The following is a 27,215-nucleotide window of genomic DNA, read 5'->3' on the forward strand; positions in this document are numbered from 1 at the left end:
TAACTGTTTGAAGATTGACAGCTCATGTAAGTATACGAAACACCATTTACTTAGTATAAATAAAACACTTTTAATCCTTTACTATAATTTGACTCTGCTGTGTTGTCTTCAAAAGAAAACAGTCATTCAAAAAAATCATGAAATGAAACTACAAGCAAATAACTACTTAACTAAAAAGCGCCAGTGCACAAACTCAAACAAAAAATATACAAGCTCATGCAAACCCTCCCTTTTTTAATTGTGTCCTGTTGACTTTGAACCACAGCATAAACATACTTTAGTATAACAAACATTAGGGGGAGGCCATGAAAATTACTTTGCAAAAGGAACCTACCAAGGTCTGCTTGAAATAGTTTCAGATGGAAATGAACCAATGGACAAGTGAAGAACTTAAAAAGCTAAAACAATCAAGATTTTAAAATAATAGTTCACAAGTAGAAGTTGAATACAACAACTTCTCAAATCTTAACATAAGATTACATGTCAGTTGATAGGGAAGATGAACCTTCCAGTACGGGCTAAGAGCTGACAAAACCAAGACAGAGAAAAAGAAAGACTGCACAAATGTCACACCAAATTGCACGGTTTTCATGATCGCTAACAGAAAGGTAAATGGTGAGTGGTGGAAGCAACTGCCCTGGTCAGCGAATACACTCCTGCTAGGTGGGAGCTTGATGCAGTACTTATCTCCAGCAGTGCAGTTACTACATGTATATTCTGTATCATGCAATTAAGCAGTAGAAGTGGCAGCTGAGAGGGATACGCCAGTTCTCCCACCACTCATCTTTCCTCCAGTTCTAAGTGCCAATGAGAAGCTTTGCCAACTCCAACTTGGTCCATGACCCCAAGCTCACACTGTTGACACAACACCATTTCCACCACAGCATAGCAAGAAGCAATGGGCAATGGGTATCAAACAAATGTCTACAATTAATGGGGTTTAAATCGCAATACGACTGAGTTTCAAGTCACGCAGAGCCAGACAAAGAGGTATAGGAATTTCTTCATTACTTTAAAGACAATGCCAGAAGAGACAAAATCTTATCGGCACTGCAACAGCAAGTGCTGTTTGGTATTTTACAATGAACCATACACAGAATATTTGCAGACGTCTGGGCAATGGTAACATGTCATCAAGAAATGAAGTTTTAATCTGAAGAACAGTCACTGATTTGGACAACTGTTCACCGCACTGTATTAGAGCTTTATGACAGTGGCAAGTATCCTGCAAGGCAAAAGGTAGCAGATGTTTTAAACATCAAGATTACTTTAACAGGGTTCAGAATGAAAGATGTGCAGAATTTACTTGAGGAAGTGATTAATGATGTCAGGGTGGATGACTGGATAAATGTATAAGCCATGCTGGAAATCTGCAAGAGAATGACTTGCTGAGGGAAGGCATCTAAGAAAAATTCATGGACAGCATTATCCTGCTTCAAATGAATCCTCGGATAGTGAGTCTTCTGAAGAGGACAATTAGATAGCAATAAATGTTATGTTTCTCATTCCTTCTCCTCCCCAAAGCTGTGAATGCCACCATTCCATCTCTGTGCTCCCTTTCCTGCTATCTTCTCCCCTCCCCCTCCCCACCCCCCTTCCAAAAATGCCTGGCACACACTGTACATGCTGGTATATTTGTCAATGTTATTTGCAGGCAAGCTTGTATGTTCGCCCATACCCAAAATTGAAATAACTTTGTAATTTAACAGATGAGCAACAATAATGTATTTGGCTGTAAAATACCATCCAAAACGCACGAGAATACATTAATATCGAGAGGCTGCCGTTTCACTATGTTATTTCTATGCATTTTCTTGACATATTGTTCTTGGAGTCATAAAAATTGTTTAAAATTAGTCACTCTCTGCGTCTGATTCTAAAATCATTATTTCAAGCTGCTGTCTGACGATTTGGGGTATCATATCCGTTGCATGATTGTGCCACGTAATGTACTAAGTATACACGTGCCCTAAAGCATTGTCTGATAGCACAGTTTGCTGGATTCAGCTCAACAAGCATGGGACAAAGGCTACCGACTAGTGGCAATTCAAGTGTGTGGTGAGGTCATGAGTGGGGGGGGAGGGGGGGGGGGGGAAGCATGTAGAAAAGGTAGAGGTGGTGCTGTCTACACTTAACCCTCCAGCTGCAATTTTCACTGCTACCTAGTACAGTTGTTTGAAGTCTTCACAATACCTCTGATTCAGAGTTTCTAAGCCCAGCAATCAAGATAGGACACAAATAGTAGATTATATGTTGCATCAGTTGGTTCATATTCAGGTGTCTGATAATGTGAGGATAGTGGATGTACGCCAAGTGAGTGGAACAGACACACTGGATCACACCTTTGTCAACCACTGCTTTTGCCAGTCATCTTCCAGAAAGTAAATGAAGCTCTTGTCCAAACAGTACAAAGGAAAACGGAGAATGTATATCAATCGAGAGAAAAAGTTCGTAGAAATAAGGACATCGGAAAAAATAATATTTTTCCATGTTAAGAAATAGTGTTCTACCCCCCCCCCCCCCCCCCCCCCCCCAAATCTTTTGAAGTGTAGAACTGATTGCAGTTCTTGGAGCAAATCCCCATATAATGTCCTGACTGATTCTGTGACTCGGCATCGCCCAGCCCAGACTAGTAAGGAGAGAAACTTTATATTTGGCAATGGTGTTGATCCTAAACCGTAGGTATCCATTAAGGAGGGATTTTTCAAAATTCCACACCTAATGGGGTGAAATACTGGAAGAAAAGTTTTTTTTTGAAAATGTCACTATTAAGGCCATTTTGGAGCTAGAACTAGAAAAATTAGTATTTGGTTTCTTGGTCAGAAATAAAAGAATACGATTTTCAGCCTTTTTGGAAATTTGGAAACTGGGTGAAAGTTTTTTGAAAATAAATCGTAATTAAAGAACTACCAAAGCATTTTTAAAGCTACACCTATTAAAAGTGGTATTTTACTTCTCAGTTACAAATAAAAAAATACATGTTTCAGTGTTTATGGAAATTCAATCCATAAGGAGGTGAAATATGGATGAAGAGCTTTATGAAAGTATTTCATAATCAAAATTCTACAAAAATTTGTATTTGACGTATCTGTTAGAAATAAAGAAATGCGTGTGTTAGGAAACAAAAGTTTCTATGGAAATATCACCACAAGAACCCAAAAGGCAAGATTAATAAAAACCTCTAACTCCAGTTACCAGAATAGCTTTCCAGTCAGAAAAGTAAATTCGGAAAAGACCACACTTCTATCACCCCAATTAGCATGAAAAGTTCAGAAGGTTTTCCAATTCTGAACTAAATCAAAGAAAGCCTTTTAACAGTCACCACAACAAGTCAGCTTTGTCAGAATTGCAAAGAAAAAGAAATGGCCCTTAAATACATTCATTTTTCAGTAGGCCTAATATTATAAGTTTATAAAACTATTTTTGTTGTAATTACTACACAAACATGAACAAAGCAACTGGCACTAAGCTTAGCATTTTAATATAGGAAGAGAAACTGAATGACAAGCATGATGTAATATTATTGCAGAATTCAGTTTTTTATAATCCTCCGAAATGTAATTTATGTCTCTATAGTAAAGAAATACAACCAAAGTTGGTACACTGTAATAAAGGGAAAAAAAACATAAAATTACATTAAATTTATTTTCCAGCATCGCTGAATTATGGGCATATCTCAAAACATATGATTTTAAAGCAGTAACAGAACAATAAATGATATGCACATTGAACAAAAAAATTAGTTACTTTCCAGAGAAATCATGCTAATGCTGTGTAATGACAGCTCTAGCCCCAATTCAATGAGACAGGCAGTCCACTAGTTTATTCACATGTGCCATATTCAGATGAAGGCATTAGAAACTGTAAAGCTACCAAATGTTGGAAGGTGTTCACTGCACCAGTGGTGCTTTGAGGCATTTAACCTGTAGTGCAACAATTCACACACAGTTCCAAATAGTTCCAGTCATTTTCCATGGGGTTAAAGTCAGGTGATTTAGCTAGCCAGTCAAGGTGCAATAGTTCATTTGACAGTTTGTCAAACCAGAAATTTATGTGGGCATCCCTATGAACATGGCTGTTGTCACCTTGGAAGGTGGGAGCACCACAACATATGCCTAATGAAGGTGCACACGAAAGGGTAACACTTGGTCACAAAAAATGTTAAAGTAAACACCCTGGTTGATGTGCACAATAACCTGGAATTCGTGGGCTGAAGTCATGCTAAGAAAACTACCTCCAGAACATCACAAAACCACCTCTGGCTGAAATTACTTCCTGCATACACTGCAGGTTAAATGCCTCAAAGCACCAGTGAGCCCCTTCCATTATTTGAAAAGAGTCTATACCACAACTTGTCAAAATGATGCTAATCGCCTCCAGTCAGCTAATGCCCAGTTTTTGTTTTGTTTGGTCCAATGAAGAAGAGCTGTTTCAGTGTAGAGCAATGGGCATTAGTGTGATATGCAGCCCCAAGAGTCCACTGCATCCCGTATCCTTCATTAGTGAACGGTGCACCATTCCTTGTAGACGTGTTGGGCAGTCCACATTGATGTCCAACATGGGCAACTTAGTTCACAGTTGGTCTATTTACCATTCTGTCACCATCTGCCCTCCAACCCACTTTACTGCGCTGATTCCATATAACTGACCAGCACATACACATTACTTCACTAAGATGACTCCTTTCATAAGTGGAAGTGCACATGACTGGCTAGAAGCAGTTCTACATGATTTACAGTACTTCAAAACTGTCAGTGTGCTCCTTTAATGAGGTGATGGGTGAGGTATGACTGATCTTATCACGATATAGTCTAATTCTGATATGGAAACAATACAAATTTCCTATTTTATTCACAGACATGTATTTCTGGAATTGTAATTCAAGTGTGTCAGAGAACCATATACTGACTGCAGTCATTAGACATAGCAATAAGTCTTTAACATATTGGAGTATGATTTGTTTCCAATAACCTTTTACAAAGCCAGGGCTAAATTGAATTCAGCGCTTACCGAATGGAACACAAAAGATTGTATCATTGGTACTTCAAATACATGACACAGATTGAATTAGTTGTTTATATTTCTAAACGAAAAGCCCTACTAATAGGATTATTGGCACAGAAAAGCAACAACAAGTAATTTTCTTAAGAATAAAATACTGTGCAGGCGAATAAGTTCTGCTATCGTCAACCTCTGTAGCATACATTAAATACCCCAACTTTCTTAGAGGGGGAACAAAGCCTAGCCATGAAGAACATGTTAAATGATTTAAAGACTCACCATGCAATAAAAGCAGTAAGACCTGAAGATCTAAGATCCCCTGTCTACAGGACTAATATAATTTACAAACTTTAATAACATTTTCAGATGTGACTCATTGGGTGTATTTATTTGAAAGAGGATGGAGGGGGGGAAAAAAACTGTAATGTGACTGAGATCTACCATGCACCAACAGATTAGCAGCACATACATTAGATCGGCACAGAGTAGAATGGAAGAGTGTTATGCTGCATGTCACAGAAAAATGGAGATCTTCAAGATTCTTTTTGTTATAAAAAGAGAGAGCATATGCATGACACAATATATGTAACAAGTGCTTGAAGGCTTGAATCTGGAAGGAATGAGGAGGAGAGAGATGTCATTTACACAACTGCCCACACAACATTTGGCACAGTACATAACGGTTTTATTTTCCGGTGTACAGTGTAATCCCTTGTCACAGCAGCATCGACAGTTTCTAATCTCAGGCCTTGCAAGTATCTTTGCAGTACCCAAGGTTTCAGATCCAATCCTCTATATCACAAATCGCTCAAGTTTCAATGCAGTAAGTGTCACTTTGGCAATAAGTGACTATACAAGTTTAGGTATCAAATAAAGATCAGCCTGCACGTACATCAAAGCACAGTTTTCATTTAGTAATAGTGGAAAATACGGTTAATTTTAGGATGTACGCAAAGTAATTTTTAATGCTTATAGCTGACGAATTATCTATCCAAATTTGTTTCTTTTCAAAAGTTTAACTATACACGCTGGTGTCCAAAATTAAAGCAACGGTAATTTTGCAAGGTTGTGTTCATTTTGCCACAAAACAGTATGAACATGTGATAGTAAAGTAGAAACAATTTAAAGAATACAAAATGTAAGCAACTGCAACATGCATAACGGTAGACAAAAATGTTGTTCATTTTTTTCCCAACTTAACGGGTGTGTACACAAATTCTGACAACTGGTTGAAGTGCTCAGTATGGGTAGTGATCACCTCTGGCAGCAATACAGGATTGACACGATGGGGCATACTGTGAATGAAGTCATCAGTCCCATATTGAGGCAATAATGACCATTCTTCCTGCAGAACTGCTCGCAGTGGATGCTCATGTGATGGAACCCATCTCCCTAGTGCATCCCAGACATGCAGTATGAGATTCAAATTGGAACAGCAAGAGGGTCAAGCCATGGGTGCAGCACCTTCCATTTACATGGAAACATCAACCACCCATGCTCTATGAGGTCGAGCATTATCATCCATCAGTACCTCATGACAATTGAACGAGGTCCGAAGATCTCATCACAATACGTGACAGCAGTTAAACCTTGCCGATTCATCCGTACAATTTTATGAAGAGGTGCTGCGAGTTGTCAACATAATCCCTGCCCACACCTCCTCGATACCCGTCTCTTTCTACAATGTTTGGGCCCGAAATCGTGTTCCTTCAGATGTGAATCCATCAAGAACCACTCTCCAGACTAAACTGGGACTCATCTGTGAAAAGAACATTGGCTCACTGTTTGACTGTCCATGTGGTATATTAATGACACCACTCTAGACGTTCCCTTCTGTGAAGACACATCTCTGATGATAGACATACAGCAGGTATCTGACAATAAAAGCCACTCTGTCGGAGCCTTCTGTACCCCATCTGCCTCAATACAACACATCCAGTGGATCCTACGCTCAGATGCCAGTTGCATTGCAGTACTAGGGCAGAACCATCATGCACTTACGGGCAAAGAACAGTCCTGGATTTGTGATGTTACACGTGGTCAGCCCTGTACTGGCCTTCGGGATACAGCTTCGGCTTCTATAAAATGTCGCTACATCCAAAAAACAGAACAATTTTCATTAAGCCATTGGACCACATCAGTTTGCGACTGTCCTGTTTCCATTCTTCCTATGGCCCTTCACCGCAGAGAGTCAGGCGTCTTCTCTGTGCCATGCTGCACCGTCTGTGACTGAATACACAGCAACTGTGGATTTGGGACATCTGGCAAACACTACCCTGTTCGATAGGTGTCCCGACATCATCATTGGCATGATTGTCCATTGACTAGAATGCCATCTTCTGTGCAGAACATCATCATATTGACATCTGTTGACAGTTTGTGTATTATATTGTGAATTAGACACAGAACGGGGAAACAGAAGTTTGTTGCTTTGATTTTGGACACCAGTGTACTTTGTGGCAGTTAAAAGAGCATTGAAAAATGACTTCAGCAACATAACATGTGTGGAATTTATTCAAACAGTGACAAGATAACACTGTTGCAAACCACTGCCATGCTATAAAGAGAAGAGGTCCCACAATTATCTGCCCTACTGTACCAAACGTTAGTAAATATGTAACTCAGAAACTCGGGCACAGTTTGCATGTCATCTGTGTGTTTCAAGTCAATTAGTCCGTTGCCTGCAGTTACAGCAATCCGGCAACTTGCTAGTGAAGCTATCTGTACAATAGTCAAAACAAATGGATATGATATTTGTTCATGGTACCATGATGCCAAAATTTTATAGCAGTGGTGCAGTCATAAGCTGAAAGGTATCCTGATTGTGCCGAGCCATCATGATCTGTCTTTGAAAACATTATAAAAAAAAATTTCAGAAACTGAAAGTGTGAAGAACAAAATATGTCAAGGAAACAGAGTAGCAACTGCTGAGAGAACTGCAAATAACATTTAAGCAGTGGTAAAACGCAAACCACAGCCGGTTGAATGTGTGTGCAATTAGCAGATGCCCACATTTTCAAAAATCCATTACAGTTCTCCAGATGGTGTATATGAAAACTGTTAAGTGATGTGTTTTTTTTATTTGGACATATTTTTGATAATGAAACATTGTTTACAAACCATGAACAAATCAGTCTTCAAATATGCACTACTTGTCAGTTGGAAATCTACAATGGCTGCGAGAAGTAACTGAATAACAAGTGGTCTGTCAACAAGTGATGCAAGTCTCTCAAGAATCATATCACTGGTCCCTGTTTTACTGCTGTAGCTCTAAGCACAACTATCAATAGTTCCTACGAGATGTGCCACCAGAGTTGTTGGAAGAAATCCTATTGCATATAAGATAATCCTTGTGGTACCAACAAGAAGGATGCCCTGCCAATTTGACAGAGATAACTGCACACATTCTTGAAAGCAGATTTGGAGATCATTGGATTGTTCATTCAGGAAACACAAAATGGCCTGCATATTCACCAGGCTTAACATCTCTGGACTTTTATGTGTGAGGAAAATAAAAACTAGGTCTGCAAGGAAACACATGACTTTCGTACACATGGGATCCCACAGAACCCAGACATTAGCTTCAATATGTCCAGATGAAATTCAACATATAGTACTGTCAGTCTGGCACTGTTTTATAGCATTGATCAATGAATGCTTAATTTTGTGCACTTGATATGAACAACATAATACTAAACCCGTGGATCACACCTCAGTTACATGTTTGCTTATGTCTGGTGCAGTACAGTGGACACTGGTGAGACCTCTTCTCTTGATGAAGGGACCGCGGTTTGCAGTGCTGTTATCTTGTTACTATGTGATCAAGTTCCACATGTTTTGTTGTTTAAGTTCCCTCCAGAGGTTCTTTCCAGAGAAAAGTACATACTTTCATTTTAGAAGAAAAAAAAGTTCGTGTCCTAATTCAGCAGCTATAAACATTCAAAATTAATTGTGTGTGCCACATAATTCACCACACTGTCTGCTTTAACTCAGAAAAGAAACAAAACCTAGATACATTTATTGGTTGCAGATATATTTTGAGTGGCCAGTCTTAGCTGCCTTATCTTTTATTTGTATTTCACTTTTCCTTATGCTTATAGGAGTCTACCTACACCAACTGGAAGATTTTTTTAGAGGCACTTTGTGGTTCTCTCATTTGATTCACCACATAAGGCTGATAGGTTATTATCTGTTTGGACTCACTTTTTCTGGTATTTGATTTTTTCCTGCACCTTGTTTCTTCACCCTTGTGGGTATGTTGAGCTTTCTTCGTCTGCCTGCAGACTGCAAGGGAAGGGTGAATAAAGCTTGTATCTGTTGTGTCACTCCAAGCATTTTACTGGTTTGATGATTCTTGTGAGGTTTTTACAACTTATTCTGTATGTGAAGACCACTATTTTAACTGAAGCAATGGTTCTTTGAATTATTAAAAAGCCTCTGAAAGGATTTTTAAATGCTCTGTTACTCCATATTACAGAACAGATACTTTCATTAGACTCAGACTTGACACCCATTCTCTCTCCCCTCTGAGCAAGACTCATCCATCATTATGTGTGTGTGTTAATACACACAGTGGGATCTAAACAAGATTACTATTTTGACTGCTTTGAGGTCTTTCCGTGAAGTGCTCAACACTAAAATGCTGAATGAATTTGTACTTTCAGACATAAAATTACAAGTAACCCATCACTGAAGCCAATCGATGTAACTGTCGACTGAAATTATTTGTTTTCCTTTCTGCAACCCACTCATGTCAGCAACATCTAGGTTTTCACATATCTCCAAATGTTTATGCCCTCAACAGGAATCCAAATATTAAATTACATGATCCAGTTAATAAAATATTAGCTTCTCTCAATAACTCAATCTTAAGTAGACCCACTCAAAAAAACATTTAGGAGACCAATTTACCATTAAAATTTATTACACATTAAGAAGCAAGAATAAGATTAAGACGGTAATAATCTGTAGATTCACTTTTGGGCAATAGTTCTGACCACTACGTAAGTCACCAATGCTGAGTTTACCTTTAGGTACTGTTTGCCACACATGACGATGCTCTGAAACACTATTCACTCATCTGCCCCAGTTTCAAGGGGCTACTATGGGATGAGTGAAAATATAGTGAGAAGAGTGAGTCACTAGAGGAATTCTGATTTTGCTTTCCTCTGACTTGAGTACTGGCTCACTCAGACAGTTATTAGTGAACCTGCAGTTCAAAACTGAATCCAAATCTATGGTGAAAGCACAGAATAAACCTTGGACTTCCAAATGTAGAGTTTTATTAAGACCTGCATAGCCCAAGAGCCACAGTGCAACAGTTAAAAGTCAAATGCTGACAGCAATGTAGTCTACAAGTTTCACTTTGATACCTGCACTAACAGAAAACTTTGGACCAGTGATTTCACTAGATTGACTCTTAGGCTGTAACAGACTTTGGAATGAAGTAAGAGTAGGAAATCACTTTCAAAGGATACTGTCAAAATACGAAGAGGAAGATCTCATTCTAAGCATCTCATCAACCAAATCAATGTATCACGTATATTATGCCAAAAGCTTAAGATTTTACCACAAGAAGAAAAAAGTTATCTTATTTATTCTATAATTGGGATGGTGCATCTTCATATCACGTTAAAACAGGTCCAGAAAAACTGGTTTTTTTTTTTTTTTTTTTTTTTTTTTTTTTTTTTTTTTATGCTGCATGTAACTGGATTTTAGGTAATGGTAAAGGTGACTCATGCTCTGAATTTGGTGGAAGACAATAACTGCCTCATATTTCTTGAGGTAATAAAAAATAACTCTTAGAACTGACCTACAAACAGCAGCTTAATGATGCAGCAAACAAAATTCTAGTTGATAACTTCATTTTATTTGTCTGGTCATTCATCTCACATTTAGCAAATCTAAAGCGACCACTGTGTGAATGAGAAACAACATGGCTTCTTGGAATATTTCACATTTGCAAAACCAGTCCTTAAATCATATTACGTGTGTGATGTTTACTAAATGCCAACCTGGTATAAACTCTGAACTTTCCATACCTTCAGTGGGAGCTATTTCAGGTGAGTCCATACGACACACATCACAATTGATTATGCCATCAGCTGGTAGTGATTTTGGCTTCCGGAAAATCTGAAGTTTGTCATGCTTAGGAGGAGAAAGTGAACTCTGGAAAAAGTTCTGCATTTACTTCTACATGCATGCAACATGACCAAAAAGTATTGACTGGCCCATGCTTCAATTACTGGTGTCACGTTCTCAGGCAAATGTCACCAACCAAGACATTATATCAACTTTTAAATAGAACTTACTTCACTATTTAATGAATTTCTAACATTTTTCTGTACACAAACATTCTAAATAATTCAGATCAAGCAGAACGGGAATACAAAGTTAATCACAGTGTATAATGATACAAAAGAACCTATTATGTTGCTCACCTATTATGTTGGTGCTTCGTAGTGACGTGCATGAGATTACTCCCCAACGGCCAATAGTACCTGCACTTTTTGCAGCTGAGGGACGATTGCTATTCTCATGAAAAAGTTTGTCAAACTGCAAACTGCCCTGAGAGGGCTTGCGGCTATTTAATTTGTAGTACCCACGGGACATGTTGCTTGGCATTTATAATGGCTGCAACAAAAAAAAGATATTTATATATTCATAAAATGACACTGCAAAAACTATTATTTTTCAAGCTGGAAACACATGTCAATCAACATCTTTAATTGCCCTTTCACTTATTTCAACAAAATTTACTGCATCTTTAAAGACCATTATATTTTTTAATGAATGTAGTCTTTACAGTAACTATTATTACAACTGCCTGTTTTTACTTACTGTCAAAGCAGAAATGAAGATAGGCTACATACTATTAAATTAATCAGAATTACTTAAAATTTTAAGAAGAGATACAAATGCTGTAGAATTAAGTGCAGAGCACATAGGATGCTGGAATTGTGACTATGGATTAGGCCGGTATTACACTATCAAATTTCTTTGTCAAAGATTTGATCAAAGATGTGATCCAATATTCCGTCCAATATATTTGACAAAGATCTTTGACGTAGCGCTACAAGGGGTATTACACTGTCATCAAATTTTTCGTCAAAGTTCAAGATGGCTGACAACAACTTGTTATTAACCGCAGCAGTTCTATGTACTCCAATTGCATTGTGTGCACATGCGGAAAAGAAGTGGGGGGAAAAAATGGAACCATACATACGAGGTTGACAGTTTTAAAAGTCCTGGGATTACAACTTGATAATAAATTCAGTTGGGAGGAGCACACCACAGAACTGCAGAAAGGCCTTCACAAATCTGTATTTGCAATTCGAGTGTTAGCAGACATAGGCAACATAAAAATGAAAAAGCTTGCATACTTTCATTCCATAATGTCATATGGGATAATATTTTGGGGTAAATCTTGAAGTCAAACAAAAGTTTTCAAGGTCCAAAAGCGTGTAATACATATTATTTGTGGAGTAAATTCACGGACCTCCTGCAGAAACCTCTTCAAAGAACTGGGTATACTAACTACTGCCTCTCAGTATATTTACTTCTTAATGAAATTTGTCATAAATAATATATCTCTTTTTCCAACAAACAACTCAGTTCATACATACAATACCAGGAACAAAAATGATCTGCACAAGGACTTAAAAGCACTTACTTTAGTTCAAAAAGGGGTCCACTACTCAGGAACACTCATCTTCAATAATTTGCCAGGAAACAAAAAATTTAGTTAGAAATAAAGATCAGTTTAAAAGGAGCCTGAAAGACTTACTACTGGCCAACTCCTACTCCATTGGCAAAATTTTTAATAGAAACAAATGATGTATTTATTCATACTATTAGTATTGTTATTTCAGCTTAAAAAAAATCGACATGTTCCACATCCACGAGGATCTCCTCAGCACGGATCTATGGAACGAAAAACTAATCTAATCTGGGTGAAGCCGTGGGTTTTACGACGACACGATAAAAGCATTCACCAAAACTTGTTACGTAAGCTTACAGTGGAAGACGTCAAGTCGTACATCAATTACTTAAGAATGGATGAGCAAACATTTCTGTATGTGCTCAATGAAGTGTATCCTCATATCACAAAGCACAATATTCACTTAAGAACTGCTACATCTTCAGAAGACAGGCTCACTATAACACTCCGATTCCTTGCTACAGGAGAGGGTTATGTTAGGTTATGTTAGGTTAGGTCTCCAATCTTTTTAATCTATTTTTGTATTCAGGGTGCCTCACGTTGTAAAGCGCCTCATCAGCTTCAGACATCTCTATTAATTTTGTAGTTGTCGGCACACACCAATTGTATTTACCGGCAATGTTTATAAAAACACTACAGACGACAGAACGCTGCAGCGATGCTAGCGCTCCATGTGGTCACATGTCACATTGCAGTGAACAGAAGACAAGCGGTTTCTTTGATCAAATATACAGCGAGGCCCTAGATTTGATCAAATATTGGACGACATTTGACAAAGTCCCTATTACACTATCAAATATCTTTGACAAAGATATTGGACAAAGAATTTGGACAAAGAAATTTGATAGTGTAATACCGGCCTTAAGGATTGTTTCAGAAAGCTACCGTATGTTTAAAGTGGAGAAAAAGATGTAACAGAGATATGAAGATTTTTGGAAAGTTTTAGAATCATGTTTTCAATCACTGTGTACAACACTATGTCTACAGTTTGACATCCAGTTTCAAGAGTAAATCAAACAGTAATAATTTCAATGATGTCCCCCCCAAGAAAAATCTTTCAGAAAATGAATAGGCCTAATTTTTTTAGGTAGTTGCAGCAAAAATTACTACAAAAATACAAAGGCAGTAAATACAATAAAGAAGCAGTAATGTCATATCTCAAACCTTTAGTTCTGGATAGGAGCATGTAGAAGAAATACGGCTCCAGTTTTAAAGAATGGTTGACCATGCACTGGACAGATGTGTACCCAGTAGAAGAGTTCATGATGGAAGGGACCCTTCATGGTAAACTGCCACTGTAAGGATACTTCTGAAGAATGAAGAGGCTACTGCATGTTAGGTGTAAAATATAGCCTATGGCTAAAGGTATATAGATGCTGAATGAAACATGTTGGGCTGTCAAGAGAGCAATGCAAGAAGTTTCAACAACTGCTGTATCAGATTATCACCAAAAGATCTCACACAAAACCCAATGAATTCTGGTCATAGATAAAGGCTGTCAGTGTCTGGGACTTAAACTGAGTGAAGCAACGTGAAAGCAGAAACAGTGAACTTGGTTTTCAAGTCTTTGCTTACAAATGATAATCATGGGGTTATTGCCCCAATGTAACTCTCGCACCACTGAAAATATGAGTGATATAAATATTAATGAAGTTGAGAAACAGTTGAAATCACTAAAACTGAACAAAGCTCCAAGTCCTGATGGAATCCCTACTAGATTCAATAACGAATATGTGGTTGAGTTAGCTGCTCTTTTAACCAAAATATACTGTATATTCATTGAACAAAAACTATGTCTAGTTCTTGGAAGACAGCACAAGTCACACCCACAACAACAAAGACAGCAGAAGTGATCCATAAAAGTACCATCCAATATCCCTGACATCCATCTGTTGCAGAATCTTAGAATATATTCTGAGCTATAATGTAATGAGGTACCTCAAACCAAATGACCCCTTCTATGCCCACCAGCATTGGCTTCTGAAAATGTCAAAACCCGCCTCATACTTTTTCACATTACACCCTGAAAACAATGGATCGAGGCCATCAGGCACATGCAGTATTTAGTACTAACTTATAAAAGCATTTGACTCAATACCACATTTTCTAATTATTAAAAGTACAATCATATGGTGTACCAAGCAAAATACGTGACTGGATTGAGGATTTCTTCATAGGTAGCATACAACATGTTATTTTAGATGGAGAGCCAGCAACAGATGTAGAAGTAACTACAGGTGTGCGATAGGAAAGTGAGTTAGGACCACTGTTTTTAATGTTGTATAACAACAGCCTGGAGAACTATATTAACAATAACTTCAGAGTTTTTCACAGAAGATACAATTATTTATAATAAAGTAATGTCTGAGAAGGGGTGCTCTAGTGTCCAGTTAGATCTTGATACGATTTCAAAGCATTGCAAAGACTGGCAACTTGCTTTAAATATTCAGATATGTAAAATTATGCACTCCCCCCCCCCCCCCCCGCCAAAAAAAAATATAGTTACATATGACTACAATATTAATGAGTCACAGTGAGAATCTATCAACTGATATAAATACCAGGTTGCAACAATTTGTAGGGTGGACTCAGTCATAGGTAAAGGAAGGAGGCAGGCTTCCATCTTTGGTAGTATACTGGAGAAAATGCAAGCAGTTAACAAAGAAGATTGCTTACAAAACACTTGTGAGACTCGTCCTAGACTACTGCTATGACACCATGAAAGTCTACTAAGTAAGTTTCAAGAACCAGCTCTAAGTTGTGAATCTAGGTATACACAACAATCATCCATGTATCACTCCCACACAGAGTGCAAAGACAAGATTAAACAAATTACAGTTCACCAGAGGTGTTTTAGTAATCATCCTTCCCATACTTCAAATGAATGGAATGGTAAAAAGCCCCAATAATTAGTACAATTTGAAGCATCCTCTGCGATGCTTTCCACAATGGTTTGCAGAGAATGAGTGTCAATTCATGACTGTAGTACGATTCCAAGATAAATCCATTAAGGATTGTGTCTCTGTTACAGTGAGTACTACTACGTAAAAAGCTATGGTCCGATACAAGTAACACACGGTAGTTCCTTTCACATGTGTTATGTGTATAGACAAGTTGGAGAATTATGATAAATTTAACATTCAAACATTAAGCAAGCTTTTTCTTCTAATAACAGTAAAAGACATAATGCAATTTCCTGATGTTTTCAGCCAATCACTACCGACCAGAGAGACAGGATCACTTACAACTATTTTTTATGTAGCTGCCACAGCTATGACTCCAAAACAGTCTCTCACAGCATGTAGGAGTTGATCACATTCTTAAGAACTTTTGTGGTCTTGACAGTATACATGGTTGGAACTTTAATAACAAAGACAGCCCACACACTGTATGTGGCTTTTTCCAAGTTAAACCTCATTTGAAATACTGCATAAACTACGTCCTAAAGGAAAATAAGCACAACAGGATCATCCCAACACCAATGTAGTTTTCTTAAAGGTAAAATTTTGCTTTTCCCACACTGCAGTCAACAAAAAGTCAGTCTGTGCAAAATGTCTGCTCAATTGGACAACTGCTAGATAACCCTAAAACACAATTAATTTTGAAAATAACACATGTACTGATTAACCCATTCCATCAGTAACATCTCCTGTTTTATTCTAAGAGAAATTTGTGGGTTCACGTGTTTTCTTTAATAGTGTACACAGCTTTTGTTAACCAGAAGCATGCTCAACCTCCCCCCCCCCCCCCCCCACACACACACACTAAGAAGGGACTTCGTAGAAGTTGGGTATTTTTTAGTCTCCAACAATGACCAGTAAAACATATTGTTCTTCAGCTTCATCTTTTGTGAGAATGATCTTGTTATCTTGGACAAATTTGAAATCTCTTATTCCACAGAACTGTCTTCTAAACTTTTTCAATTCAATTCATGTAATCAGAAGCATTCTTTCATGCTGAAAGGCATTTGCCTAAACAACCAGTGGTGACTGAAAATCTTCAATATGAAATTCGTGCACCAACACTTACAAAATATGAGAATCAATGTTTGTAAAGGAAAAAATATGTCTTTAATATAGGCTGAACCTTTCTGGTTGACGTTTTCCTTCTTCCTCTTATTCGTCTTCACCTGTTGTTGTTGTTCTGGTCTTCAGTCCTGAGAGACTGGTCTGATGCTACTCTATCCTGTGCAAGCTTCTTCATCTCCCAGTACTTACTGCAACCTACATCCTTCTGAATCTGCTTAGTGTATTCATCTCTTGGTCTCCCTCTACGATTTTTAACCTCCACGCTACCCTCCAATGCTAAACTTGTGATCCCCTGATGCCTCAGAACATGTCCTACCAACCGGTCCCTTCTTCTTGTCAAGTTGTGCCACAAACTCCTCTTCTCCCCAATTCTATTCAATACCTCCTCATTAGTTATGTGATCTACCTATCTAATCTTCAGCATTCTTCTGCAGCACCACATTTCATGAGCTTCTACTCTCTTCTTGTCTAAACTATTTATCATCCACGTTTCACTTCCATACATGGCTACACTCATACAAATACTTTCATAAACGACTTCCTGACACTTAAATCTGTACTCGATGTTAACAAATTTCTCTTCTTCAGAAACGCTTTCCTTGCCATTGCCAGTCTATATTTTATATCCTCTCTACTTTGACCATCATCAGTTATTTTGCTCCCCAAATAGCAAAACTCCTTTACTACTTTAAATGTCTCATTTCCTAATCTAATTCCCTCAGCATCACCCGACTTAATTCGACTACATTCCATGATCCTCGTTTGGCTTTTGTTGACGTTCATCTTATATCCTCCTTTCAAGACACTGTCCATTCCATTCAACTGCTCTTCCAAGTACTTTGCTGTCTCTGACAGAATTACAATGTCATCGGCGAACCTCAAAGTTTTTATTTCTTTTCCATGGGTTTTAATACCTACTCCAAATTTTTCTTTTGTTTCCTTTACTGCTTCCTCAATATACAGATTGAATAACATCGGGGAGAGGCTACAATCCTGTCTCACTCCCTTCCCAACCACTGCTTCCCTTTCATATCCCTCGACTCTTATAATTGCCATCTGGTTTCTGTACAAATTGTAAATAGCCTTTTGCTCCCTGTATTTTACCCCTGCCACCTTCAGAATTTGAAAGAGAGTATTCCAGTCAACATTGTCAAAAGCTTTCTCTAAGTCTACAAATGCTAGAAATGTAGGTTTGCCTTTCCTTAATCTTTCTTCCAAGATAAGTCGTAAGGTTAGTATTGCCTCACGTGTTCCAACATTTCTATGGAATCCAAACTGATCTTCCCCGAGGTCCGCTTCTACCAGTTTTTCCATTCGTCTATAAAGAATTCTCATTAGTATTTTGCAGCTGTGACTTATTAAACTGATAGTTCGGTAATTTTCACATCTGTCAACACCTGCTTTCTTTGGGATTGGAATTATTATATTCTTCTTGAAGTCTGAGGGTATTTCACCTGTCTCATACATCGTGCTCACTAGATGGTAGAGTTTTGTCATGACTGGCTCTCCCGAGGCCATCAGTAGTTCTAGTGGAATGTTGTCTACTCCCGGGGCCTTGTTTCGACTCAGGTCTTTCAGTGCTCTGTCAAACTCTTCACGCAGTATCTTATCTCCCATTTGATCTTCATCTACATCCTCGTCCATTTCCATAATATTGTCCTCAAGTACATCGCCCTTGTATAAACCCTCTATATACTCCTTCCACCTTTCTGCGTTCCCGTCTTTGCTTAGAACTGGGTTTCCACCTGAGCTCTTGATATTCATACAAGTGGCTCTCGTTTCTTCAAAGGTCTCTTTAATTTTCCTGTAGGCAGTATCTATCTTGGCCCTAGTGAGATAAGCCTCTACATCCATACATTTGTCCTCTAGCCATCCCTGCTTAAACATTTTGCACGTCTTGTCAACTTAATTTTTGAGACAATTGTATTCCTTTTTGCCTGCTTCATTTACTGCATTTTTATATTTTCTCCTTTCATCAATTAAATTCAGTATCTCTTCTGTTATCCAAGGATTTCTATTAGCCCTTGTCTTTTTACCTACTTGATCCTCTGCTGCCTTCACTACTTCATCCCTCAGAGCTACCCATTCTTCTTCTACTGTATTTCTTTCCCCCATTCCGGTCAATTGTTCCCTTATGCTCTCCCTGAAACACTCTACAACCTCTGGTTCTTTCAGTTGATCCAGGTCCCATCTCCTTAAATTCCCACCTTTTTGCAGTTTCTTCAGTTTTAATCTACAGTTCATAACCAATAGATTGTGGTCATAGTCCACATCTGCCCCTGGAAATGTCTTACAATTTAAAACCTGGTTCCTAAATCTCTCTCTTACCATTATATAATCTATCTGATACCTTCTAATATCTCCAAGACTCTTCCATGTATACAACCTTCTTTTATGATTCTTGAACCAAGTGTTAGCTATGATTAAGTTATGCTCTGTGCAAAATTCCACCAGATGGCTTCCTCTTTTGTTTCTTACCCGCAATCGATATTCACCTACTATGTTTCCTTCTATCCCTTTTCCTACTATCGGATTCCAGTCACCCATGACTATTAAATTTTCGTCGCCTTTCACTAACTGAATAATTTCTTTTATCTCATCATACATTTCATCAATTTCTTCATCATCTGCAGAGCTAGTTGGCATATAAACTTGTACTACTGTAGTAGGCGTGGGCTTCATGTCTATCTTGGCCACAATAATGTGTTCACTATGCTGTTTGTAGTAGCTTACCCACACTCCAATTTTTTTATTCATTATTAAACCTACTCCTGCATTACCTCTTCACCTACTTGCAGCATAACTTGCACCAAATTCCCCCTATTTTATTTAGACTGTCATCAAATGAGGACAGATTAATAAACGCAGGAAATATATGTACGAGAGATGTTGGAAGACCATTTCACAGCAACCTTACTGACTTCCAGATCAATATTCTGTAATTTATTAATTGAGTAATCAATGAATATGAACTCTTGATAATGTATTTTATCTATGATGCAGGCATAAAGCTAGCACGTACATTTGAGGAAGTAAAATACAGATTCTTCTTAAAGAGTAGTTCCCCCCCCCCCCCCCTCCATGACATAACTGAAACTGATCTTGAAAGAGATGTATCTTCAACATGAAAATTGCCTTTGTTACTCACCTAATGTAACTGACAGCTCCCAGCACACAATATCCGAGTCTTCAGAATGCCACAAGTTAACTATAAAAGTTCTTAGAAATCTTCTCACAGTTGCTGAGTGGAAAGGTAGTGTTCATAAACTCCAAGCTTGGTAAATCAGACACTATACTGCTACTAGTCGTGTAAACATTACTGCCATGTCTTGCCTAGGTGTGTTTCTTTAAACCTTTTGGAAAGAATTGTGTTTGGACTAGTTCCTGAAAATTAATTACAAAATGTGGTGATAGCTCGAGATGTACAACAGATAATGATCAAATCACCATGACCAACACCATTTAGATGATATGTGTCGCTTGGTGTTCACATCCAAAAAAAGTACCTGTATTTTGTCACTTATACTTCACTTTCCCACTGTTTGATAAACAGCTATGACTTTGTGTTCATCTGAAGATATTAAGATTTCAGTAACTCCTAGCAATTGCTACCCGACTTAAAAAGTTCCTACTATTGTATCTCTCAACCTTTTCAAGGCCTGTGAATTGCACTGTACCACTAACCCTTGACAACTGTTAAGATTAAACAACCTGTTTTTGATGCACCAAGCTGATGAATTGTATTATTTTGTTTCAATTATTCAGTTTTTTTTCCTCCCCTGGCAGATTTCATTTGAGTAAAATTCAGTGAGTGTTCTTCCCTGTGTTTTAATTTTTATCTAAAGCAATCACAGTGGTGGATTGCCCTAATTTGCATTGAAACATTAGAAAATACTAATATTCTGGTTCTTTCAGTGTTCCAAAGCATGAAAATGAGCTATGTCACAGAGATGGTCCACTACCCCTCTTTCTCTTTCCTTGGCTGTAGTTAAACTCAAATGTTTGTATAAATGTTTCCAATCATTACAGAGTTTGATAATTTATCAATCCCATGGCCATTCCTCTTAGTAGGAGTTTGTGCTTTTTTTTTTGCCAAAGAAAGCAAATTTATTGAATCACTGAAGCTGTACTTAGATTTGTTGTAGATTTTATGGCTTTTATATTGTGAAAGCAAACATCTGAAATTTGCTGATTCGAGGTAGTTTGACTCCAATGATTTGATTCAATAAGCAGTCAACAAGGGAGACATAAAACTGATTTCTTAACTTGTGTGATGAACTACAAGACTAACACAATGTCCTTTTAAGGCTAGGAGAAGCACATCATAGAAGTCACTTCACACCAGCAACACAAATTATTTGAAACTACAACAGAAAAATCTTTCTCATGAAAGCCAAGCTGACCGTTGGTTATGAAATAAGGAAACTAAGCACATAACAATACAGAAATAATAAGCTGTTATGAAATAAATTTATCAAACAACAACAACAACAACTTGTAATAAAGATCAAATGTTACTTAAATTTAGGAAGACTTACTTCAAATGAATCAACTAAAAAATGAATTATTTTGTGTGTGTGTGTGTGTGTGTGTGTGTAGGGTTGCTGGGAGTTGCATAACAGTTGTTTGTTTGAGCTAAAATTTCACAGAGACCATTTTTGATTATTTGAACAAAATAAGAGACTGGGCGCCGAACATTTAGAATGTTGAAAAAATAAGGGCCAGCCTAATGCACCTTACCCCCAGCCAACAGTAACTACTAAGTTCAACATGACTGACCTCCACTCTACACTTTGTACACAGTTCAGTTCAAGATCATGGGTATTCTTTGTTCCTTTCCTTCTGTACATATGTATGAAGCCCAATGACATTTTGGGACAGAACTTGAGTTTTCATATCCCATGTGTATTGACAGCTGTTCAGTTTTCTGATACAGACTATTTCAATACTTTCAACACAATGCCAGTGTGTGAATTAGTCCTATAAAGAGACTTAGTCTTGTACAAAAAGGTCTGCATTACTCAGGAACACACTTTGCAATAAATTGCCACTAGCCATAAAAAGCTTAACAACCAATGAAATTCAGTTTAAGAGAAGCCTAAAGGATTTATAGGTGGCCAACTCCTTCTACTCCATTGATGAATTTCTCAGAAGAACCAACTGATATATTGCGCAATTTCAGTGCAGTAATTCTGTCGGAGACAGCAAAGGACTTGGAAGAGCAGTTGAACGGAATGGACAGTGTCTTGAAAGGAGGATATAAGATGAACATCAACAAAAGCAAAACGAGGATAATGGAATGTAGTCGAATTAAGTCGGGTGATGCTGAGGGGATTAGATTAGGAAGTGAGACACTTAAAGTTGTTTTGCTATTTAGGGAGTAAAATAACTGATGATGGTCGAAGTAGAGAGGATATAAAATGTAGACTGGCAATGGGAAGGAAAGCGTTTCTGAAGAAGAGAAATTTGTTAACATCGAGTATAGATTTAACTGTCAGTAAGTCATTTCTGAAAGTATTTGTATGAGTGTAGCCATGTATGGAAGTTAAACATGGACCATAAATTGTTTGGACAGGAAGAGAATAGAAGCTTTCGAAATGTGGTGCTACAGAAGAATGCTGAAGATTAGATGGGTAGATCACATAACTAATGAGGAGGTATTGAATAGAATTGGGGAGAAGAGGAGTTTGTGGCACATCTTGACAAGAAGGGACCGGTTGGTAGGGCATGTTCTGAGGCATCAAGGGATCAGCGTGGAGGGTAAAAATCGAGTAGGGAGACCAAGAGATGGATACACTAAGCAGATGCAGAAGGATGCAGGTTGCAGTAAGTACTGGGAGATGAAGAAGCTTGCACAGGATAGAGTAGCATGGAGAGCTGCATCAAACCAGACTCAGGACTGAAGACCACAACAACAACAAAAATGTGTTTGTTGTATATATATATATATATATATATATATATATATATATGTGTGTGTGTGTAAGTACAATCTAACTTCTGCACCATTTCAGTGCAGTAATGTGTTCATTGTAAGTAAGTATTATAGTAGTTGTATTACATGTTTATTACCTTATAAATAAATTTAAAAAAACTTTTTTTATTTTAAATTCAGTGCATTAGTATTTGTAAAATGATTCTTTCATATAGCGTTCATTAAAAAATGACAATCATTCCGCTTGGGAGCTGTGGAATGGTACATTAGCTTATTTGTTTGAGTTTTAAATATTTGTCATGTATTGTTATTTTTCTGACATGTTCTACATCCTGGAGGACGACCTCACTACGGATCAATTGGAATGAAAGTAAATCTAATCTGATAACTTACAATGAAATAGAGGCAATACATTACTTTATAATAACAAGAAATGAAGACTACACGGCGATAAATTAATGAACATTATAATTATCTAGCAATTTCATCAGTCTACAGGAACAATATAGAAAATAATAGAGCACATTACAAGCACTAAAATAACTGTTAAATGTATATGCGCTGTATGCTAAGGTACAAATAACAAGAATACAACAATGAAAGAAAAAGCAATAAAACCAAGGTAATCTGAAACATGTTTCCCTTTGTGCGCCAAGCTTAACCTGTTCTCTGGCAACTGTCATGAGCTAACAGATGACTCAGTGTATAGTGCTTAGTAGCAGCAAAGACAGAGAATGTTCAAATGTGAACCATTAATAACAGCTCAAAATGTATTACTGATTAATGAAAACACTGTCCTGGTTAAACACATTGCTTCAGCCCAGTTAGGCTGCAGTGCTAACACAGTACAGATCTACATCAACATCTATACTCTGCAAACTACCGTGAGTTGCATGACAAGAGAGTACATTCCATTGTAACAGTTATTAGGGTTTCTTCCTGTTCCATACACTGTGGAGCATGAGAAGAATGATTGATTGAATTTCTCTGAGCCTGCAGTAATTATTCTAATCTTATCTTCACGTTCCCTATGCAAGTGATATGTAGGGGTTTGCAGTATATTCCTAGAGTAATCATTTAAAGCTAGTTCTCAAAACTTTGTTAACATACTTTCTCATGATGGTTTGCGTCTATCTTCGAGAGTCTTCCAGTTCGGTTACTCCAGTATCTCTGTGACTCTCTCCCACAGGTCAAACAAACCTGTGGCCATTTGCGCTGCCCTTCTCTGTATAAGTTCAATAAAACCATGTTAGTCCTACCTGGTACAGGTCCCACACACCTGAGCAATATTATAGAACCAGTCGCACGAGTGATTTGTAAGCGATCTCCTTTGAAGACGAAATGACAAGGGCGGAATCTGCTGGAAGTGTGACAGTCATTATTGACTTCTTAAATAAAACTTTCATCGTGACACCTGAACTTACTGTAATAAATAAAATTAAATGCAGATGTAAACTGGCTTATTATTTCCAAGTAAAATTTGCTGGACAACGATGAAGAATAAAAAGAAAGAACGTGGAAGACAAATCAAAGTGTACCCAGTAACGCTGAAAAGGGAGAGTCTGAAAAAAAATTACATCACTTCTTCTATTCATTTTTGAGGTTTAGAAGGAAAAAGACATGTAGGCCTACACAGAAAAAAATTGTCAACCTGTCAAAACTACTTCAAATGCTAGCCTAGGCAGCAAAAAATAGATGGCATTTTATATCTTGATTGAAAATGTCACCTCCCGCCTGTCCTCCTTCCTCTCCCTCATTCACCCCCCCCCCCCCCGAAACACATAAACACTAGGACTGACAACTGACTACATCTAATTATGACAACAACATGAACCTTCAGGGTAACTAACTTTAGTCTTGATATCCACAAAGAGCAGTAGCAAACAAGCAAGAAAAATGTACTATTACCATAAGTAGGCCTACATATTGATGTCCATACACTGAAGGAGGCACTATGTACTTTCGAGTAAGGCTAGATAACAAGATGAAACCAAGAAAGGTACAGACACTGATCAGTATGCACTGAATGAGGCACTATATACTCTAAGGCTAGGTAACAAGCTGAATCGAGAAACCTGTAGGAGTATTGTTGCCATAAAAAGTATCTCTAATTGTGTTGACAAAGATGAGAGTGTTATAAATGTTCACTGGCCACTGCCTTAAGAAATTATCTCCAGAAGCAATGCACCCAAAAGTATATGAAATACTTATTCAGCAGCAGAGAGCTATCTTTGATAGCTTTTAAGTATCTTGGAATTCTTACACGCAATTGTGTGTATATTTATTCCTAAATGCAAAAAATAATTTTCTAGTAGACGTCTTGTCTAAGGTTCAGAGGAAAGTTTGGTGCAAATTCTAACCCATCACAGGCTAAAGCATGAAATTGGGAATCTCAACAAATTCTACAGCAACTCCAAAATATGCTCCCCTTTTACAGCTTATATAACTAGAGCTATTTAGATTTAAAGACTGAAAATTCTTGTCAGATTCATGTGAAGTAGAACTGTTCATTTTAAAACTGCATTATTACTAGCAGCAGTGCATTGTAAACAGACAACTATTTTCAATGAAAATTTTCAAGATAATGAAGTGAACATCACACTATAATAGTAGATGAACATCAGCATCATTTTTCAAGGTAAAGTACTGACATTCTAACTGCCTATGTTTCATTTAGCTCTTATAAAAATGAATGAACTACTATGATGCACTTTAGCATCAGATTATTGTTAATAGTGTCTACAGATCAATTTTATACGAGTTCCTTGTGTTTCGTTTATGTGCATTTTTTTCTCATTCCACATCCCTGAAGGCTCTTCTTGAGAGGATCTCTACAGATTATTATGACTGACTGACTGGTCTATGTCAAGCACATTTTGCATAATTATGATGTAATTATAACTTCCATTCTTTCTCTTTGAGATAAATCACTAGTTTGCACTAGCTATTTAACCAATAATCGATTCAAAATCCAGTTTAAATGAATATCTACTTATAATGATTTCTTTTTCAGTATAAATCTAACCTGCAACTCTTGGCTGAAAAGTGCACAGAGAATTTTGGATTTTTGGTCATTCTCTATTTTGTTGCCTCTTGTGACTGCAATGACACCCCAATCTTTTTTTTAATGTTTTTGTCATAGCGAAATACGCAACTGTGCTGGCTGAAATAATTTGGTTTGGATGGCTGGATATAATAAGGTTTACATTTGACAGATTAGAAAAATAATGTTTCCCTTCAAGCAGTAGACTTACACGGACCTTCCCAATTACAGGAAAGTAACCGAAAATTATGTCGGGCTGAGTGTTAAACTTTCCTGTCGAGCATAAAACGTGTAATGTATGAATATAATTAAACACAAATGCCCTATAAAATTTTCATGACTTCTAGTTTCTGTGATATTGTGAAACTCTAATGATTCCGGTACAACCATAACGAATCGAAAACAAATGTTCTATCAACAAATTGTTCGGGACGTACGATAACAATCAGATGTCTTACATGAATCCTCTTTAATTCATAAGCCTGCGGCTTTTTCCTTATATACGTTCGTTACACCCTCTATATCAATGAACTATTATACATGAGAAACTGTCATATACAAACGGAACGAAAAAAACTCACATTTTACACTAGTATTTACTTCTCACCTTGCTAACTGACGCAGAGCACTGAACTCAATCACATATTAATTACACATGACCGTTGTATTTCCATTGTACCGCCAACAGAAAAGCTTGCATCTTTCTGATAAGCAAACATGGGCTATAGCTTCTTGTCACACTCGCATCCACTGAAGTCTACTATACTACAAATGGTTTGCAACAGGTCCAATCAAAACACGCACTGTTACACCGCAGACCCGAATGCGTCACATTTTGAACACATACTGTTTTAAACGGGAAAGCTGAAATTTGAATCTCAAGGTAGAACTTGTGCTACGCAGGTTCTGATGTTACTATAAAATCACTTGGTCTACGGCACAACACCACGAATTCAATACACAACTTGTGAAAACTGATATGGTTCCAGAAAACGTTATAACATCTCCTGCACGCAATAAGCACTCGCTGACACAAATACAAAACACCTTCTGCAGGTCGCCATGTTCACGTAAGTTAATATGTGAGCATCACAAACTGCCTCTCCAGTTACATGAGTGACTGAGTGTTCGTCATCCGCACATAGAGGAAACATCGTCACGCTCGGACAACATAAACTTCCCACATATCTTTCTTTAGGAGGATAGCTGCAAGAACACAAACAAAAAATATATACACACGCTTAACTATACCGCTCGACTACCGCATCTTCGGTTTCGCAATCTCTGCCTCGGCCCATCGATCGCGGGCGACATACAATCCTGATGTTTACAAACGATGTCTTAGTATTCTCATGAGAACTAGAGCTCCAACCTATACGACTCCAAAATTATTAAAAAATGAATCGTCAATAGAATAATCCTCTGTTCCTCAGATCTACAAACGCACTGAATTCCAGCTTAGTTTCATCCTTGCGATATTGATTTATT

General features: G+C 37.6%; 1 protein-coding gene across 3 annotated transcripts in view; it reads right to left on the bottom strand.

Moving 5' to 3' along the window:
- LOC126253000 (protein wings apart-like) overlaps positions 1-26,999 on the bottom strand; it is a 96,472-nt gene extending 69,473 nt beyond the window's left edge. Inside the window, exons 1-2 of one of the 3 annotated variants that reach the window (XM_049954039.1) lie at positions 26,335-26,999; positions 11,442-11,634 (exon numbers count right to left, since the gene is read on the bottom strand). In XM_049954039.1, coding sequence (XP_049809996.1) covers positions 11,442-11,625 — 184 coding nt within the window. In that variant the 5' untranslated portion in view covers positions 11,626-11,634; positions 26,335-26,999. Of the gene's footprint in view, positions 1-11,441; positions 11,635-19,897; positions 20,109-23,794; positions 23,814-26,334 lie in introns of those variants that run through there. The other 2 variants (XM_049954059.1, XM_049954050.1) reach the window with 2 other exon arrangements.
- Between the last annotated feature and the right edge of the window lie 216 nt (positions 27,000-27,215).

The sequence above is a fragment of the Schistocerca nitens genome, chromosome 1 (genome assembly GCF_023898315.1).
Source record: "Schistocerca nitens isolate TAMUIC-IGC-003100 chromosome 1, iqSchNite1.1, whole genome shotgun sequence".
In the NCBI taxonomy this organism is placed as follows: Eukaryota; Metazoa; Arthropoda; class Insecta; order Orthoptera; family Acrididae; genus Schistocerca; species Schistocerca nitens.